The sequence below is a fragment of the Platalea leucorodia genome (assembly GCF_965183815.1).
Source record: "Platalea leucorodia genome assembly, chromosome: 23".
NCBI classification, from domain to species: Eukaryota; Metazoa; Chordata; class Aves; order Pelecaniformes; family Threskiornithidae; genus Platalea; species Platalea leucorodia.
This window is the reverse complement of record NC_138845.1, coordinates 2,068,815-2,086,167: the sequence shown is the minus strand read 5'-3', so window position 1 is coordinate 2,086,167 and position 17,353 is coordinate 2,068,815. Positions and strand designations below refer to the sequence as shown.

The 17,353-nt window shown below is 57.5% G+C and overlaps 3 protein-coding genes across 3 annotated transcripts; all 3 read left to right on the top strand.

The window, feature by feature from the left end:
* The first annotated feature begins 1,608 nt into the window (after window positions 1-1,608).
* SMARCD1 (SWI/SNF related BAF chromatin remodeling complex subunit D1) lies at window positions 1,609-8,930 on the top strand. The gene is made up of 13 exons (XM_082332479.1): window positions 1,609-1,790; window positions 1,923-2,110; window positions 3,131-3,173; window positions 3,270-3,392; window positions 3,693-3,815; window positions 4,304-4,420; window positions 4,749-4,850; window positions 4,935-5,096; window positions 5,207-5,304; window positions 5,730-5,865; window positions 6,223-6,345; window positions 6,591-6,692; window positions 6,920-8,930. Exons 1-13 carry the CDS (start codon window positions 1,623-1,625, stop codon window positions 6,971-6,973), a joined length of 1,539 nt encoding a protein of 512 aa, XP_082188605.1. The 5' UTR covers window positions 1,609-1,622; the 3' UTR covers window positions 6,974-8,930.
* Window positions 8,931-9,018: 88 nt separating this feature from the next.
* GPD1 (glycerol-3-phosphate dehydrogenase 1) lies at window positions 9,019-14,993 on the top strand. Its single transcript, XM_082332463.1, has 8 exons — window positions 9,019-9,634; window positions 9,826-10,003; window positions 10,628-10,768; window positions 11,104-11,242; window positions 12,161-12,273; window positions 12,583-12,816; window positions 13,007-13,113; window positions 13,398-14,993. The coding sequence occupies exons 1-8, from the start codon at window positions 9,081-9,083 to the stop codon at window positions 13,492-13,494; spliced, it is 1,563 nt and encodes a 520-aa protein (XP_082188589.1). The 5' UTR covers window positions 9,019-9,080; the 3' UTR covers window positions 13,495-14,993.
* Window positions 14,994-16,113: 1,120 nt separating this feature from the next.
* On the top strand, window positions 16,114-17,272 carry COX14 (cytochrome c oxidase assembly factor COX14). The gene is made up of 2 exons (XM_082332482.1): window positions 16,114-16,874; window positions 16,970-17,272. The coding sequence occupies exon 2, from the start codon at window positions 16,978-16,980 to the stop codon at window positions 17,134-17,136; it is 159 nt and encodes a 52-aa protein (XP_082188608.1). The 5' UTR covers window positions 16,114-16,874; window positions 16,970-16,977; the 3' UTR covers window positions 17,137-17,272.
* Window positions 17,273-17,353: the final 81 nt, after the last annotated feature.

Here is a 17,353-nt window from a genome sequence, read left to right as displayed (position 1 = left end):
TCTGTGTGTCCCTCCCAGGAGGGCCAGGCAGCTTTCCAGCCTGCCCAAAAGGCTCCTGCCAGGCTTCAAGTCTCAGTCAAAGTTGCATCTGAACAATACGGAGCAGATAAGTTCCACTGCTTTTCCTCCCCATGAATATTTCATAAGGCTGCTGGGCGCCAAGCCTGTCAGTGGTGGCATTAAATTAACTGCACGGACACATGGATGCTGAGACAACAGTTAATGGCTGTGCTCAAAGCTTCGTGTTTTTCATCAAGGGTAGGAAATGCCGTATCTGGCAGAAAAGGTGCCAACACATCCCCACTTCTTTACTCACTCAACAATGCTCTGCACTGTACAGGACAGCCTCCGAAATGACCTATGATCATCATTAATTGCTTAATTAATACTTGTGGCGTGACTGCTCCCTTGGCTTTTTTTCACAGATTAACGGTGGTGGGATTTGTGTCCCTTTTTCTCTCTGAACAACCGCAAGAGTAAGCGCTCCGGGGAATAGGGAACTTAATGCTAATACTTGCAGAAAGTGGCCTTTAATTCTAACATCGTGCTTTCTGTAGCAATGCCAGTCACTGTCGAGGGAGATAGGAATCCCTTTCCTGGGTGCTCAGCCAAAACCTGAACAAACTGACTCCATTCATGGTCTGCACATTGGAGTCCTCCATGCCTGGGGCAGGCAAAGCCCAGCACTCCAAGCATATCCCAGAGCAAGGGAGGCTTCAGGACCAGCATCTCCTGCAACACACACACATTTATAACAGGGAGCGCTACAGTTAGGGCCTGGCAAGCGCGGGACTGACGCCCCGACCCTCCTCAACTCCGGAGCAGCTCTGACTGTAACAGTGCAGTAACTCTGAGGGCTGCGATGGAAATCAGCCCGGCTAAGTTAGGACAGGAGAGAGCAGAATGGGTGCGATGTCAGCCAAGGCAGGTAGGTGAGCCCCTGCGCCCGCCTGAACAGAGCTCGGTGGCTGCCAGCCTGAGGATTCAAGGAGCTGCAAGTTCTCTTACAGGTGGTTTTGCGCAGAGATGAGACCCCCAGCACCCACCCCTGCCTCTCCCACCCTGCTCCTAGCACCCATGGGACTCCCCACTCCCCCGTGGCCCTTGCATCCCCCACAGGCTCCCCATGAACATTGCCCCCTGCTCCCCCCAGAGCAACCCTCACAGACCCCAGACTCTTCCCTAATCCCCCAGGACCCTGCACCCTCCCATATCTCCCACGACCTTGCCCCGGGACCCTGCACCTTTCCATATAGCCCTGGGACCTTGCCCCGGGACCCTGCACCCTCCCATATAGCCCTGGGACCTTGCCCCGGGACCCTGCACCTTTCCATATCCCCCAGGCCCACCCTCCCGTGGACCCCTGTGGCCCCAGCACCCCCCAGACCCGGACCCAGCACCCCCGGGACCCTGCACCCCCCATATCCCCCCAGGACCACCCTCCCGTGGACCCCCATGGCCCCAGCACCCCCGGGACCCCGCACCCTCCCACCACCCCCTAGCGCGGGCCTCCGGCCGGCAGAGGGCGGCGGTTGTGGGCGGCGCCTCTCTAGCGCGACACCCGCGCGAGCTCTCTATGGCGTGCGTCCGGTTCCGGCCCGCTCCCCTTTGTGCTGGAGAAGATGGCGGCGCGGGCGGGATTCCAGTCGGTGACTCCCAGCGGCGGCGGCGGTGGGGCCGCTGCCGGGGCCGGCGCGCTGGGGCCGGGCACGCCGGGCGGGCCGGTGCGCATGGGCCCGGCTCCGGGACAGAGCCTGTACCGCTCGCCGCTGCCGGGAGCCGCCTACCCGGTGAGGCGGGGGAGGGGCCGGCGGGGGCGCGCGGACCGGCGCTGCGCGGGGCGGGGCGGGAGGGAGCGGGGGCGCCGGGGCCGGGGCCGGCCCCTCCCGGTGGGCGCTGGACCGGTTTTCTTCTCTCCGCAGCGCCCCGGAATGTTACCGGGCAGCCGGCTGGCGCCGCAGGGCCCCTCCATGGGGCCGCCCGGGTACGGCGGGAGCCCGGCGGTGCGGCCCGGGATGGCGCAGGCCAGCCTGGACCAGGCCCGCAAGAGGCCGGCGCCGCAGCAGCTCCAGCAGGTGCAACCGCAGGCCGTCCCCAACCGCAACCACAAGTAAGGGCCGGTATCCCGGGCAGCGGGGGCATCCCGAGGCATCCCCGGTGTCCCAGGGCATCCCGGGCATCCCGCGGCAGCCCGAGGCATCCCCGGTGTCCCAGGGCGTCCCGAGGCATCTCGGGCAGCGGGGGCATCCCAGGCATCCAGGGCATCCCCGGTGTCCCAGGGCATCCCCAGGCAGGGGCACAGACGCGTTGCCTCTCTCCCCAAAGGCCCCGCGGGGAGAGGCCGGGTTTGGGGGTTGCGGACAGGCACCCCCGAAATGGGAGAGGGAGTGGTGAGTCCTCGCTGAAGCGGGGCCCGGGCCGGGCCTGGGGCAGCGGGAAGCGTCGGTCACCGGCTGGGGGTCATGGGGCACAAAGCACTTCTGTTCGGCTGTGTCGGGGCGCTCTCCCTTCGTGCTGGGCTTCTCACGGCTTCGTTTCGTTGGGTGGCTGAAAGGGCCGTCAGCCTTCTCCCGCAGCCTCCTCTCTGGGAGGGGGGAGCTTCCAGCAGATAAAAGACTTAACGTGCAGCTGCTAGGCAAGAGCAAGTTTATGTAACGTTTCTGGCAGTATAATGTGATTCCCCAGTAGCACCGGTAATTCATCCCTTGATCTAAAATGCGTCTCCTAGAAAAGTCAATCTAAAGGTAATTGAGGCTAGAGAGTCACTTTGATTAGGCCCTTTCCAACGTGATGTAACCCCGCTTTCGAAGCTCTCGCAGGGGATGTGAAACGTTCAGGTAGTCGGTTAGTCACACTGCTGCAGGGTTCGTCAGCTCTGCGGTGCTGGAGGCCTGGCAGGGGCTGGGGGGAATAAAGAGCCCGGCTCTGCGTGCACTGACGGTAACGACGAGTGCCTCTGAAAACGAGAGCCTGGGCCCGAGACTGGCATCCCGGCTGAGGGCACTGCTAATGCTGCAGTACTAAACCAGAGAATAAGCCGTCCTCTTGCTCCCCTTGTGAATACCTACAGTTAATTTGCACAAAGTGGTTGCCATTTTAATGCCTGTGTGTGCATCTCCTTCCTTAACAGCGCTAAAAAGAAGAAGATGGCTGACAAAATTCTACCTCAGAGGGTGAGTGGCTCATGCAGTTGCAGCCCGTGTTGATGCGAAGTAGACGGGAGAAGTGCGGGCGAGCTGACGGTGATTTGCATTCTTGATTGGCTGTAGATTCGTGAACTCGTACCCGAGTCTCAGGCCTATATGGACTTGCTGGCCTTTGAAAGGAAGTTGGACCAGACGATCATGAGGAAACGCCTGGATATCCAGGAGGCTTTGAAGCGACCCATTAAGGTAGGGGAGGGCTGCGTTCATGGTTATCGTAAGCAAGGTTTGGAGGCTCTTACTTTAGTTAAGACAGCAGGAGGGCACTGCAGCTTGGGTCGTGTCCCTGTAAGCGTGGCGTATCAGGAATTTTAACGCTCCAGACATGACCAAGGAGTGGAACCAGAAATGCCTCTTTCCTTGCTGTCTGCCCTGGGAGAGGGGGAATATGAGGCAGCTAAAACATGGAGCTTCGTTTTAGCAAAAGATAAGCAAGATAGTCAGCCCTTTATTTCAGAATTAACACCGAGCCGATGCTTTTTCTCTTAGCAAAAACGAAAGCTACGTATTTTTATCTCCAATACCTTCAATCCAGCCAAGTCGGACGCAGAGGATGGTGAAGGAACAGTCGCCTCCTGGGAGCTTCGGGTGGAAGGACGGCTGCTGGAAGATGTAAGTGTGAAATACCCAACCACAGAGGTGACTTTATGGATCTGGAATTGGCAATGAAACCAGTTTCTTAGTGTCTGAGAGCATAGCGAAGGGCTTGATATCCTCCTTCATCTCTGTTTTCCAAGGAGTCTGATGGTGACGAGACCGAGAGCCCAACTTGGAGACCGATGGGTATCCCCATGGCAGGACATGAGTTATACAAAGTTCTTATAGCTATAAGAATTACTGGTGAGAGCCTATCAGTGGCACTTGTGTACCCTGGCTCTGAGAACCAGGGCACTTGCGTTGTATGTAATTGCTGAGCGATTTAATTCCTGCAAGCTCATCTTCAACTCAGTCTTTCACTTTCTGTCTTGGAACTTGATTTTCAAGCACACGTTGGTGAATTTAGGTGTTCAGAACTTAAAGGAACACTGTCATGCACGGTGGCTGTGCTTGAGTGCTGAGACTTGCTGTCCTAACACTTTTCCTTCCTGTGTTGCTTGCAGTCTGCTTTGTCCAAATATGATGCCACCAAGCAGAAAAGAAAGTTCTCATCCTTCTTTAAATCTCTGGTCATTGAACTTGATAAAGACCTGTATGGCCCTGACAATCACCTAGTAGAGGTGAGCTTCTTTTTGCTGTGTTACCTCTAAAATGGGTTGGTGTTTCAGCAGACGGGGTTTGTATATCATTTGTAACTTGAGAGGTGGGGATACTTAAGGCTTGAACATGTGGCTGGGAGCCAGGAGCTCTTGACTTCTTATCTTAGCTTTTCCTTGACTTGCTGGGGGGCTGAACAAATGTGTTAACTCTTGTTTCAAGCTGTAAGTGGGAATAAGGTGACCTTTCTCTAGGTGGGTGGGATTTACTGGCAAGCTTGTTGGATACCAAGCAGCAGGAGCAAAGGGAACCAAGTGTGAGGGTGCTTCTCAATGCCCTCTCCTGTTCCAGTGGCACAGGACTGCTACAACTCAGGAGACGGATGGCTTCCAGGTGAAGAGGCCAGGAGATGTCAACGTGCGCTGTACTGTCCTTCTGATGCTGGATTACCAGGTAAGATGTTGGGAGTAGCAGTGCTGGGCGTGTACTGTTTGCTGTGCCTGTGGCCATCTCACCTTTCTGTGCTCTTTGTTTCAGCCTCCCCAGTTCAAATTGGATCCCCGCTTGGCTCGTCTCCTGGGGATTCACACTCAGACCCGTCCAGTGATCATCCAGGCACTGTGGCAATATATCAAGACCCACAAGCTCCAGGACCCCCACGAACGGGAGTATGTCATCTGTGACAAATACCTCCAGCAGGTAACAGCGTGGCTGGAACAAGCGACTGTTTCAGCTTGCCTTTGCCAGCAGCCAGGGATCGCTGGCCCTGAGCTCCCCTTCCTTTCCTTAGCCCTGTGTTTCTGTCACAGATATTTGAATCCCAGCGGATGAAGTTCTCCGAAATCCCACAAAGACTGCACGCGTTGCTTATGCCCCCAGAACCGATCATCATTAATCATGTGATCAGGTGAGACGGGTCCACTTGACTTCCCATTTCTAGGAAGAAGAGTGGAAGGGGTGGATGAGGCTGGCACAGGAAGACGATGTAACGTTCTGATTTTCAGCAGCAGTTCCCATGTTGCCTGTCATTGTTTCTTTGTACAAGAACAGCCGCCTCTTTCGTTTACCACATCCCTCTTTTCCACAAGGCACTCCCACGTTCATGCTGTCCTTTGCATTACACTTTGGTAGATAGAAATCTGCTTGGAGCAATCGCTTGGTCCTTGTGCAGCAAAGCCATCGGTGGAGCTTTGCTGCTTGGTGTCAGAGCTGAACGCCCTGTGGCTTGTCCCTGCCTGCAGTCCGTATGCTGCGTCATCCCGGAGGAGCTACAATTTGGGGCTTTCTTGAGCTACTCGCTTATTTTGGCTTCTTTCTTGTCGATGCCCCTAGTGTTGACCCAAATGACCAGAAGAAAACAGCTTGCTATGACATTGATGTGGAGGTGGATGATACCTTGAAAACTCAGATGAATTCCTTTCTGCTGTCCACAGCCAGTCAACAGGAAATTGCTGCTCTGGATAACAAGGTAGGAAGAGCTCCCTCAGCTCTGCCCTCCTCGCTGCTGGGTAGGAACGTGTCTCTGGAGGCCAGCCCCGAACAGGACAGGAGTTCGGCTTTGCTCTGTTGTGCATTTGGAAGCTGGAGCGGGGTCAGCCACGCTTACAAACAGGTGGTTTTACCTGGAAGCGTAGGTTTCAGGCAAACGGTCAGTGGGACAATAGGTAATATTTAGAGCAGGAAACTGGGAATTGAAAATCCTATCTGATAGGTATAAGTCAAGCAGGGAGTATAAGAATTCACCTTCATGTGTTGGGTCTCTTGATGTTTCTGTCTGACTTTTTCCCCTATTCAGCAGTTCAGTTGCTGTGCTTATCTCCTTCAGATTCATGAAACAATAGAGACAATTAACCAGCTGAAGACCCAGCGTGAGTTCATGCTGAGCTTTGCCCGAGATCCTCAGGGCTTCATCAACGACTGGCTACAGTCCCAGTGCCGGGATTTAAAGGTAAAAGCTTTGTCTTGTGTGGAAGGTGGATCCAGTCACACGCTTCCCTCATTATAACCAGCTCCCACAGAGAGAGAGAAGCAATTTCCTGCTCAGAAAGCAAGACTAGAATTGGAGTCAAGCGTAAGAACCTGACCTGACTGTACTGAAATGTCTTTGAGGAAAGGGGGGGGGGGGGGTGGGTTTGCTCAGCACAGCCACAGCTTTTGCGCTCCCTGAACTGTTTTGTCCTTTGTGCTCTGCAGACAATGACTGATGTTGTTGGGAATCCTGAAGAGGAGCGTAGAGCTGAGTTCTACTTCCAGCCGTGGGCTCAGGAAGCCGTCTGCAGATACTTCTACTCCAAGGTGAGCGTCCCCGAGCAGGGGTCCCTCTCCATACGCAGTGGCTCAGAGTACCTGCCGCTCCGTGCTGACGGTGGAAATTGGCAGTGCCAGGCTTCACTAAGACGCTGCTGCTGCATCTTGGTCCCGGTTTGAGTTCACCCTTTTCCAGCTGGGTCCTGTGTTACTCAGATGCTGTGGTGCTGCACCATCTGAGTATGTTAATGCTGTGATTCTGGCTTCTCTTGCAGGTGCAGCAAAGACGACAGGAATTGGAGCAGGCCCTGGGCATCCGTAACACATAGGCTGCTCCGCTCCTCCCCAGCCAGAAGGCATCACAGCTATTTGTGGAGACAGAGAGCTGCAGAGTACGCTGTTAAGGCTCACGTAATCCCACTCCGGCAGCAAGGCCCACATCATTATTCATCCTGGCATTGTCCCTGTTGGGGCAACTCCAGGACACCTGGGGTCTTCTGGGGTGTGGCGAGCAGACGGGCTCCAACGAGCACACATTTCTACCTGGTTTTCTTCCTGACTGTTGCCTTGTCAGTCCCAAGGCTCCCCAGAGCCTCCCCTTGACTCCGCGCTGCCCGTAGTGTCCCCGGTAGCCAGTACGACTGCTGACTTGGAGCCTTTCTCGATTTCAGAAACCACAGCCCATTCCTCCCCAACTAGCATCTAGTTGTGGCACATGTGAGACCTGGGTCTGGGAAGCCTGGATCTGCTGGAAGGGTGGAGTTCTGGCGCGGGTCTCTTCCCTGCCTCGTTCTATAGCAAGGTGCCAGGAGACGTAGTGGGCAGGATGCCGTGAGCTGACATACCTCCCTGCCCTTACTCCCTCGCTCGGAGGGTGCTGCTGCACTGGGCTGCCTCACAGGTCACTCTCCTCCTTGAGGAAGTTACTGGACTGTGTAGAGAATCGCTTCTTCCCTTGTCCCTTTTTCCCTGCCCCGTTCCCTTCGTGTTCTTTGACAGACTGTCGTAGGCCGGGATCACAGGGGAGATGAGGCATTGTGGCGTGGTGAGACTTCTCTGCACTTCGAAAGACCTACGCTTGTGGTTCCAGCAAGCCATCCGGCTGCTTGTTCTCCCCGTACCAGGGCGAGGGGATGCAGCAGCTGCCTGGTGGAATTGTGCAGGGGCGCAGCGGTGTAGGCTCATTCCTTCGGGACAGTTATCCTGTGTCACTTGCTGTGGGGACCAGAGCCTCCTTCGTGTGGATCTGAGGGTGTAACGGGACAGTCCTTGGGAATGGACGGAGCTCCAAGCATATGCGAGTTAGTAGGTGTTGCCATGCTGAAGCTCCTGTGGTTTTTAGTCAAGTTTTAGGTTCTGGGGCTGCCACAAGGCCCAGCATGGTTCAGGAATGTACAAGTAGATTTTCTCTACTGTGGGGAGTAGCAGCCCAGACGCCTCTTCATGGAATGAATTACTAGCGAACTAGCGGTCAGGTGTAAGAGAACGGCTTCTCTTAACCCGGATCTCAGTATTTCTGCTCGGGACTGTAATGCAAACGGACTTGAAAGTTGGTCATATTCTCTTGGAATAGCTGCAAAATCGTGTTACTGACAAACCCCCCTCATCCCCACACCCAGCTTTGGTGGGGTTGGGAAGGTTGCTATGAGTTTGGGAGCCTGGGTGGCCCTACTCCTCGTGTCTGTGTTACTACATGTCTGTGAGTAATAGACTCTCGACTTCCCTTCTTTGCCCCTTTAGGAAATGGCTCCTCTGTGGTACTGGGGTGAAGGTCTTGGTGCTGACGAAGCAGCCCACTGACTCCTCAGGGTAATCACACGTGAAGGATGCTGAGTACTGCGTAGGCAAACATAGCTGTTGCAGAATAACTGCTTTTCTTAACTGAATATTATGTTTTTTTCCATGGACCAAAATTTCTTTTTTGTACTGTATCCTTGTAGACGTCACCCAGTTTTAATAAAAGCCTCCTGTGAAGGAAGCTGTCCTCCCTCCTTCTGTGCTGACAGCACGCTTTCTCTCAGCAGCTGCCTTGGTGGATGACACTTCATGTACTCGTCTGTACTTTTGTGTGTTTTTTTTAACAAAGCCAACTGGGTTAAGAGACTGGAGAGAAAATGTTCTTCATGTTTTGGCCTTTTATAGAGAGCTTTTCATGTAAGGATCTCCTGGCTTGCAGAGTCTGCTGAGCCTTTGCAAAGTGCTTTTGTGGTAAACAAAGTAACTTGAGCAAAACTGGAAATCCAGTGGCCAAGCTGCTGGTAAAATGTAGACAGCCCGGTTTCCACGCCGCTGCCTTGCAGCGCTGTGTTACAAGCCCCATGGGGGTCGGGCATAATTTTGAGAAAACTGTATTAAAGTTTACATGCAAGGGTTTAAAACTATGCAAAAGGGGCATTGCGCTCTTCACCCTGCCTTGGTTGCAAAAGTGGAAATGTAATGCTTTGCAGAAAACCTGGAAGCCCTTGTTGCGAGGGGAGGAGATCCTCTGTACGTAGAAGGGCAGTTTGCCTAAGGCCAGGCAGGTCGTGCGCTGCTCGGGGCTGTGAGATCAGGGCGGGAGTTGTGTCCCGGGTCTGCAACCAGATGGTTCATATTCCTTTCTTGGGGTTGGAAACGGCGCTTCTTGGGACGAGGGGGAAAAGAAAATGCTTTTATGCAGAAAAAGGGGGAGAGAGGCTCAGCAGTCAGGACTCCCAGTTCTGCGATCCGAGCTATTTCACCTTGGCTTCAGGGGAGCAATTTGCACCCACGGCGCAGCCCCGCGTCGCCGCACGCCGAGCTGCGGGCACCGGCTGTGCCTGGGAGAGCGGCGGCTGGGCCACCCCGGGGTGCCCGGTTCCCCCCGGGGCGAGGCGGGGCCGGAGGCGGGACGGGGCCGCCCCTGCTCCGGGCGACCTTGAAATACCAGCGGCGGGCTCAGCGCTACACAGCGCCCTGGCTCCCTGCACCATGGGTGGCAAGAAAGTCTGCATCGTGGGCTCCGGCAACTGGTGAGCACCTCCCGCCTGGGCGCCCGGCGCCCAAATTCGAGCACGGCGCGGTCCCCGTCCTCCCCGGTGCCCACGGTACCCGGTGCAGCCATCCCCGTTTCACCAGGACCCCAGTCACCTGTGGTGTGCTGGGCTCCCTGGTGCCAGCGGCCTCGGTGCCCGCTGCCTACGGCTCTGCTCTGCCCACGCAGGGGCTCAGCCATCGCCAAGATCGCCGGCAGCAATGCGGCACGGCTGAGCACCTTCGAGAACCAGGTGAACATGTGGGTGCTGGAGGAGGAGGTGGGCGGCCGGCGGCTCACGGACATCATCAACACGGAGCACGAAAATGTCAAGTACCTGCCAGGGCACAAGCTGCCCCCCAACGTGGTGAGTGTGGCTCGCCGGCGGCCTCTCCGCTGAGCACAAGCTCCGGTGCTGAGAGCCGGGCTCTCTGGTGAGAGGTAATAACTAGCTCTGCCGGGAGCTGCCGGAGCCCTGCTGTCCTGGGTGTGCGAAGGTAGGGGATGCACCGGGCTGCACGGGACCCGGTTACGCCTTCCCGGCGACCTCGATCTGTGCTTGGACGAGCTGCAGCCCTGGCTGCTCTCGCTGCCCCGCTTTGCCCCCGCTCTGGCATCCCACGGGCTGGGTGTGAGGCTGCGTGGCTGCCTCCGAGCTGGCGTCGGCAGCGTGCAGGGAGCCCGCGGAGCTGCTGCCCCGGCTGCGCGCTCAGCCCCTCGGCTGGCACTGCCCTGCTCGGGCTCCCAGGAGGATCCCAGCTCTTTGCACCACCCCTGTGGGACCAGCTCGGGCTGCTTTCGCCCTGCTCTGCCCCAGCCCCTCTGCCCTGCCAGCCCTGGAAGGGGACCTCGGGGCAGCGACTTTGTGCCCTTCCTTCCCTTCCAGGGAAGCCCCCGGCAGTTGCTCTCAAGCCCCTGCTCCCCTTCTCCTGGATTCAGGACACGCACAACTACAGACACAGGTCCCTGATGACAGTCATACTCTCTTCAGGTAGCAGAGCCAGACCTGCTGAAAGCCTGTGCTGGGGCTGACGTCCTCCTGTTCGTGGTGCCCCACCAGTTTATCGGCAAAGTCTGTGACCAGCTCAAGGGCCACGTGAAGAAAGATGCTGTTGGGGTGTCGCTCATCAAGGTGGGAGCAGGAGGAGCGCTGGCCCAAGGGGGCTTAGCTGGAAGCAGCCTGGCTCAGAGAGGCCGCAAAGGGGAATCCCAGGGTTTTGGAGTAGAAACGGGGCTGCAGGGTTATGGGGGGGCATGGGGAGAGTGGGAAGTGGGGGCAGAGTCTTTGTGGGGATTTGGAGGGGTACTGGTGGAGGAGAAGGGTGAGGGCATGTGGGGGATCTCAAGCGCTGAGGAGCGGGGTGCAACGGAGCCCTGGGGGCCGTTGGGATGAGAGTCGGAGCGTTCCAGCACAGGGAATGACGGGATTGGGGCAGGTGCTCACCTCTGTCCCTGGTCGTCTCCCAGGGGGTGGATGAAGGACCAGATGGGCTGAGGCTGATCTCGGACATTATCCACGAGAAACTGGGAATAGAGATGAGCGTCCTCATGGGGGCCAACATTGCTAGTGAAGTGGCAGAAGAGAAGTTCTGTGAAACAACCATCGGTAAGGAGCCAGCATCCCTCCTCGTTAGCAGCCTTCGTTTCTGACGAGTAGGAAGAGGCAAAGGCGTGAGTGTGGTGCAGCTTAAACCACTGCTGCCTAGGGTGAGCCGGCCCTTTTTCCCTGCGGAGGCAGTGAGACTCCATAGGAGCTGGATGAACTCATTCACAGGGTTTACGATGTGAGTGCTCGCTTCATTAAAAACAGTTGTGTGTCTAAAAGTTCCTGCCAGCACGGACTCCGAGCATCAGGCAGTCTGCCTGGCACAAATTGAAGGGGTGGACACCAAGAAGCCCTTTAGAAATAGAGTTCCTGCCTTCATTTCCTTGGGCTTCAAGGGACGCTCACCTGGAGCTCAGCCAGCCAGGGCTGCTCGAAAGTTCATCTGGTGACTGTTCCTAACATCCTCCGCACTGTTTGTAAATCACGCACGGCAGCCAAAACCAACAGAACAGTTTGCTGGGTTAGAAGTTATGGGATTCAAAGTGTCTGTATTTTAAAGAAAAGCAAACATGCCGTGCAGGAGGCTGCAGAGATGGGAGAGGTGTAAGCAGAGCATGCTATCACTGCGAGCACACCGAAACACTGCAGGAACAGAGAGAACAGCGGTCTCCAAACCCAAATCTGCAACCTTTGAAGATGCCTTTACTGGGCATGTCATTTCTGTCTGGCTTGACACAGCGGTAGGGATTGTCCCTGTCTTCTGGGAATTCCAAAGTTGAACCTTGCTTATCTGCCAGGCTGTGTGTGCTTGGCACTTTGTGGACCTGCAAATGTTTAGCAATGTCCGTCAGTTGGGCAATAGGTTCCTCTCGCTGCACTAGGTGTAAGGGCAGGAACGCAGCACCGGGCAAGAGAGCAGCACAGTCCTACCTTAGGGCCTCCCCCATCGTCTTCCTCCTCCTCCCTTTGTCTCATCAGGCTGCAAGAACATGCAGCACGGGCAGACGCTGAAGGACCTGATGCAGACACCGAACTTCCGCGTGACGGTGGTGCAGGAAGCTGACACCGTAGAGATCTGCGGGGCTCTCAAGGTGGGTGAGCCGCTCACTGGGGCTTGCAGGTCTTGGCGAGCAGAGCCTGCGGTTCTCCAGGGCTCTGCAGGGAGCCCTGGGGAGGAGGCTGCCAGCTGAATGAACCCCCCTGGATATTGCACGGTGGCTCGCTGGTCAAAGGCCAGACTTTGGAGGGAACCGTGGTTGTGTCCTGCAGCTGCTGGGAGGGATGACGATCACTGGCACAGGCAGGAGCCTGTGCTTGTGATTACACAGGCAGCTCATGGAGACAGCAAAGCCCTGAGCTCCGCTGGGAACAGATCCCTCCATGCTGCTGTCGTTTTCCAGAACGTTGTGGCTGTAGGAGCTGGTTTCTGTGATGGGCTCGGCTATGGAGACAACACGAAGGCTGCCGTGATCCGTCTGGGACTGATGGAGATGATTGCCTTTGCCAAACTCTTCTGCAAGGGCCCTGTCACCTCCTCCACCTTCCTGGAGAGCTGCGGGGTCGCTGACCTCATCACTACCTGCTATGGTGGCCGCAACCGCAAGGTGGCTGAGGCTTTTGCCAAGACTGGGAAGGTAAGCGGAGCGGGGAGCGGGCAACATCGATATCGGCATCAACCTGCTGAGCTGGCAGCAGGATGGACCTAATTAGAACCACGGCAACGTGCCCTCACTCGCTGAGTGCCGCAGCCTGGCTCCAGGGAAGGAGCGTGGGGCGGCGGATGGGGCTGTAGGGTCCAGCTCCCTCACTGTTGGGTTGTTTCAGTCTATTGAGCAGCTGGAGAAGGAGATGTTGAATGGGCAGAAGCTGCAGGGTCCCCCGACGTCTGCTGAGCTGCATCGCATCCTTAAAAGCAAGAACATAGTGGAGAAGTGAGTGCTCTCATCTCCCTTGGCTGCTCTTTTGGGGTGGGGCTGGGATCTTTCCTGCAGCTGTGGGAGGGGATACCCACCCGCGGTGTCTCTGCTGGTCAGGTCAATCTCTGCGCTGCCCACACCAAACCAGCTGGGCAGGAACGGCCTGTTGATGAGGCACCGCGCCACCGTCCCGCCTGCTCCGGCCCAGTGGTCCTGCTCGTCGCAACAGAAGTTGAAGTGTTCTGACTCTGCCGGCTGTGGTGGCAGGGCAAGGGGTGACTTTGTTCATCTGCCCACAGGTTCCCCCTCTTCACAGCTGTGTATCGGATCTGCTACGAGGGCAAACCTGTTACTGATGTCATCAAGTGTCTCCAGAACCACCCTGAGCACATGTAAGTGCTGCAAAACTGCCTGCAAAACCACTGATCCTGCTGAGATGAGCGGAGAGCTCCCGCCCGCACCGACTTGCTCTGCTGCTACAGCTTTGTAAGGAGTCTGGATTTCCTGGGAGCCTTTGCAAAGTGCTGGAAGGGCAGAGGTTCCCTTTCTCAGCCCTGGACACTGCCAGCCTGAGCCTGGCATCTGCACAGAGGTACCTGCTGATCTCCCTCTCTCTCTGAAGGGCTCGTTTAGCTTCTGCTGCTGTCTAGGGTCTGTCCTGCGCGGGGCTGAGCATCTTCCTCCTTTCACTTTCTCTCGCCGTGATGGATTCAGTTCTTGGAGGGACTCTGCCAGGTCGTCTTGATCGATACGGGCTGTGCAGGAGGCGCTGCCTGGGAGGACAAGCTTTGCTGTTAGCCCTGTGGGGCCACTTTGCGTGATACCAGCCCTTTCCTGCTTGCTGCTGTTGCTTTTGGCTTAACCGTCTCGAGGAGAGGGCACAGTTCCCTGCCAGGCTCCACCAGGGCGAATGACGCTCCTAAGGACTTTCAAAGGGGCTGAGAATCACTCTTCTTTCGAAGAAGCACCAGCACAGAAAACAGCATTCTTTCTTTGCCACCCTGCCATGCACTGCTTCCCCAGCCACCGCCAGCTGCTCCTGCCGAACGGTACGGCCAATGCTTTGCGTGTGAGGGCAGCCCCAGAGCAAGACTTTAGAACTTACTTATTTATTTAGATTTTTTGCTCTCGTGATCAAACCTGGCCCCTGCACCCGGCGAGCTCCCCTGTTGTCACAGATTTGCCTGCGCTAATTCCGTGCCCATTGACTGTCCCTGGACAGCCTTTCTCCCTCGAATCGGTTTGTCCTCTGGCTGGCTTTGGCAATGCAGGGACCAACTGCCCCCAAGTCTTTCTGAGCAGCTGGCAGGCTGTGTAGCCCTTGGCAGCGTACCTGACAAAGCAGGTGGGTCATGTCACTTTTAGATGAACTATCCACAGCAGCTTTTTGCCTTCTCTCTGCCTCGCTCCAGTCTGTGCCTTGGCCCGGTCTTTGCTTCTACATGGCTTTATAGGAGCTAAGAGAGCAGGTTCCACACTTTCCCTGCTGCCGCTCCTGCGAGGGTGCTGGAAACTGCCGCTAGCACACGGGGCAGCGATGGACATGTGATCCACAGGAGGTACAAGGAGACCTCCAACATCACAGGAGAGGACAGAGGTCTCATGCCTCGTGCTGTGCCTTTGAAACTTGCCCCTTGTCCGGCCGGGTGCCACGTGCCTCTCCGGTCCTCTGAAGCTGGCTCACTCCGCTCGTGTTTGCTCAGGCCAGCGTGTCCGGTGGTTCACTGATCCCTGTCTGGGCTGGCAGGCCAGAGCTGCTGCAGGTCTTGCTGTCCACCCCCGTTCCGGGTCCTAGCGCTGCTGGCTCTCTGACTAGCAGTGTGCTTTATGAACGCTTAAAATAATAATAAACTCGGAGAGGAGAGGGAAGACACGCTCTTTGCTCTGTGGCTCTGGTGCATCATTGTCTTTGGGTTGGTGCCTGCTGGACTTGCTAAGAGTGCAGAACAGGGCACTGTCAGTTCCCTCCTGGCTCTGCACCCTTGTGCGCTGTCCCAGAAACAGCAAGAATGCCCCTGCAGGTCACTGTTCAGTCACAACATAACGCAGTGTCCCACTTGCTTTTTCTCAGCAGTGGTTCCAGTGTTAAAGTTTGGCTGTAGGACCGAAGAGGGTTGAGACTGCAATGTTGAACTGGGTACAGACTCCTACCTCTTCTACCTGGGGCCTGCAGGAGCCGGGCCAGGGCCCCACTGCGCCCCAAGTACCCCAGGCCTCCCCTTCTCTGATGGCTTGGCTTCTTGGGACATGCTGTGTTGTTTTATTCATCGCTTCCCAACTGCTTTTCCTGGCCTTGCCTTGTCCCTGTCTTTCTTTGAAATGCATCTCGTACTGAGTGACCTTTCCAGGACTGTTAGCCCTCCACTCAGCCTCTTGCTAGGGGAATTTAATCTGCTGGCACTGCAGTTGTTTCTGTGCCTTTTATTAGACACGCTTTCTCACTAGGCACCCTACGACCTTTAAATTCAACTGAGCTATCGTACGGAAAGTAGCCAGCATCGGCTTCCTCTAATGAGGAACTTTTTGTTGAGGTTGGAGGGAGGATAAAGGAAGTCCAGCGTGTTCCTGCAGGGCTGGCACAACTTCTAGTTCTCTTTTTGTCTTGAAGTGCTTCAGGAATCCCAGCTCGAGTGTTTGGACGTGAGGCTCGTGGAGGAGAGCGGGTCTCTGAGCTCTCCTCGACACACGGCAGTCCCTCACCTTGGCTTGCTAAACTCTTCCCAGCACCTGCCTGGAGCTGCAGCAGGTTCTGGAATTGTGTTTTGGACTTGCACGTAGCTCCTCGGCCACGGAAGTGCTTTGTGCATCCCTCCTCCTGTGGGTTTCTTTGACACCACGTGCTGCTGGCAGCGCCGCGTCCCTGCAGGCCCTCCCAGCATTCGCTGGAGGTCCCAAGTCTCACCTGAGGGTGGCCAGTGCACAAGTCTCTTGCTTTTAGCCACCCCATGCCTTGCACTAGTGCTAGAGTTCACGAGCTATAAAAAGTCTTCCCTTTGCCATTTGGAGTTATGTTCTGCAGCCTCAGCACATCCAGGCACTGCAGGGCTCTGCAGCCTGGGGAGCTGCTGCTGTGCAGGGGCCTGGGGAAAGGACAAGGGCGAGGGGGGCAGCCTCTTGCAGCCTCAGTGCTTGACAGAGCCGGCGGAGCGGAGCCGTGCTGTCGCAGCACTTTTCGAACGCTAGCAAGGAGCTGGGGGCTTGGGAGCAGAGCACCGCTCGGTGCCCGCAGCTGCCCTACTGCTTTTGGAGGAGCGCGGCCTCCGAAAGCCCTCTTGAAGGAGCCTCGCTGGCTGCGAGCGCAGGCTGGGCCCTGGGGGAGGGCGGCGAGGCCTCAGCCGGACTCGCGCGGCCTGGGCTCCATCCCCGGCGCGGCTGAGGACAGGCCTCAGGGCTGCTGGCGCCTCCGCCTCGCGCGGGGTGACCCGCGGTGTGCCTCCTGGTGAAAGGCCCCGCTGAGAAAGGCCGGGATGGAGGGACGCGCTGAGGAGAGCGGGGCCGGGGGGCGCCTGCGGAGCGGGCGGCCGCGGCCCCGACGGCTGCGGTGGGCGCCGGGAGCGACGCCTGAGGTGGAAGAGCGGCGGCGCCACCGCCCGCCGCGAGGGGGCGCTGCAGCTCCCGCCTGAGCTTCCCGCCTCCGCGGACTACACCTCCCAGCAGGCAGCGCGGCAGCGGCGCCGGATCCCCGCCCTCCCACGTGACGGGAGGAGGCGGGGCGCTGGCCGGAAGCGTACGGCAACGGAGGCGCGGGCCGGCGGTACCGGATCCCCACGGCGCAGGTACGGGGGTGGGGGGGGCGGGGGGGGCGTCCCGGCGGGATGGGGCGGCGGAGGGAGCGCTCCCGGCCCCGCTGACCGCCGCCTTGTTGTTGCAGGCGAAGCCATGGTGTCCGCCAAGCAGCTGGCCGACTTCGGCTACAAGGCCTTCTCCGGTTCCATGGTGCTGCTGACGGTGTACGGCGGGTACCTCTGCGGCGTCCGCGCCCACCGCCTCCTCCAGCGCCGCCGGGAGCGGCAGGCCGCGGCCGGCCCCGACACCTGAGGGCGGCCGGGGACCCCGTACCGCGTTTCCCGGCTGGGGGGAGCGGGGAAACGGCCCCAGGGCCCCCCCGGGCAGCGGGAGGGGACGGAGCGCAATAAAAACCGTGTGAAAACGGGAAAGCGGGGTGGTGTCTTTAACGGCAGCGCGGAACAGCTCCCTGGTGCCCCTCTCTGAGGGTCAGGCAGCGGTCCAGCTGCTCAGAATGACCGAAAAGGGG

What these genes read in the sequence shown, in the direction of transcription:
- GPD1 (XM_082332463.1), top strand. Translation starts at nt 9,081, where the DNA reads ATGCTTTGCAGAAAACCTGGAAGCCCTTGTTGCGAGGGGAGGAGATCC. An exon ending in ATCGTGGGCTCCGGCAACTG is followed by an intron (nt 9,635 to 9,825) that starts GTGAGCACCTCC and finishes CTGCCCACGCAG; the next exon opens with GGGCTCAGCCATCGCCAAGA. An exon ending in AGATCTGCGGGGCTCTCAAG is followed by an intron (nt 12,274 to 12,582) that starts GTGGGTGAGCCG and finishes GTCGTTTTCCAG; the next exon opens with AACGTTGTGGCTGTAGGAGC.
- COX14 (XM_082332482.1), top strand. Translation starts at nt 16,978, where the DNA reads ATGGTGTCCGCCAAGCAGCTGGCCGACTTCGGCTACAAGGCCTTCTCC.
- SMARCD1 (XM_082332479.1), top strand. Translation starts at nt 1,623, where the DNA reads ATGGCGGCGCGGGCGGGATTCCAGTCGGTGACTCCCAGCGGCGGCGGC. An exon ending in TGCCGGGAGCCGCCTACCCG is followed by an intron (nt 1,791 to 1,922) that starts GTGAGGCGGGGG and finishes TTCTCTCCGCAG; the next exon opens with CGCCCCGGAATGTTACCGGG. An exon ending in ATCATTAATCATGTGATCAG is followed by an intron (nt 5,305 to 5,729) that starts GTGAGACGGGTC and finishes CGATGCCCCTAG; the next exon opens with TGTTGACCCAAATGACCAGA.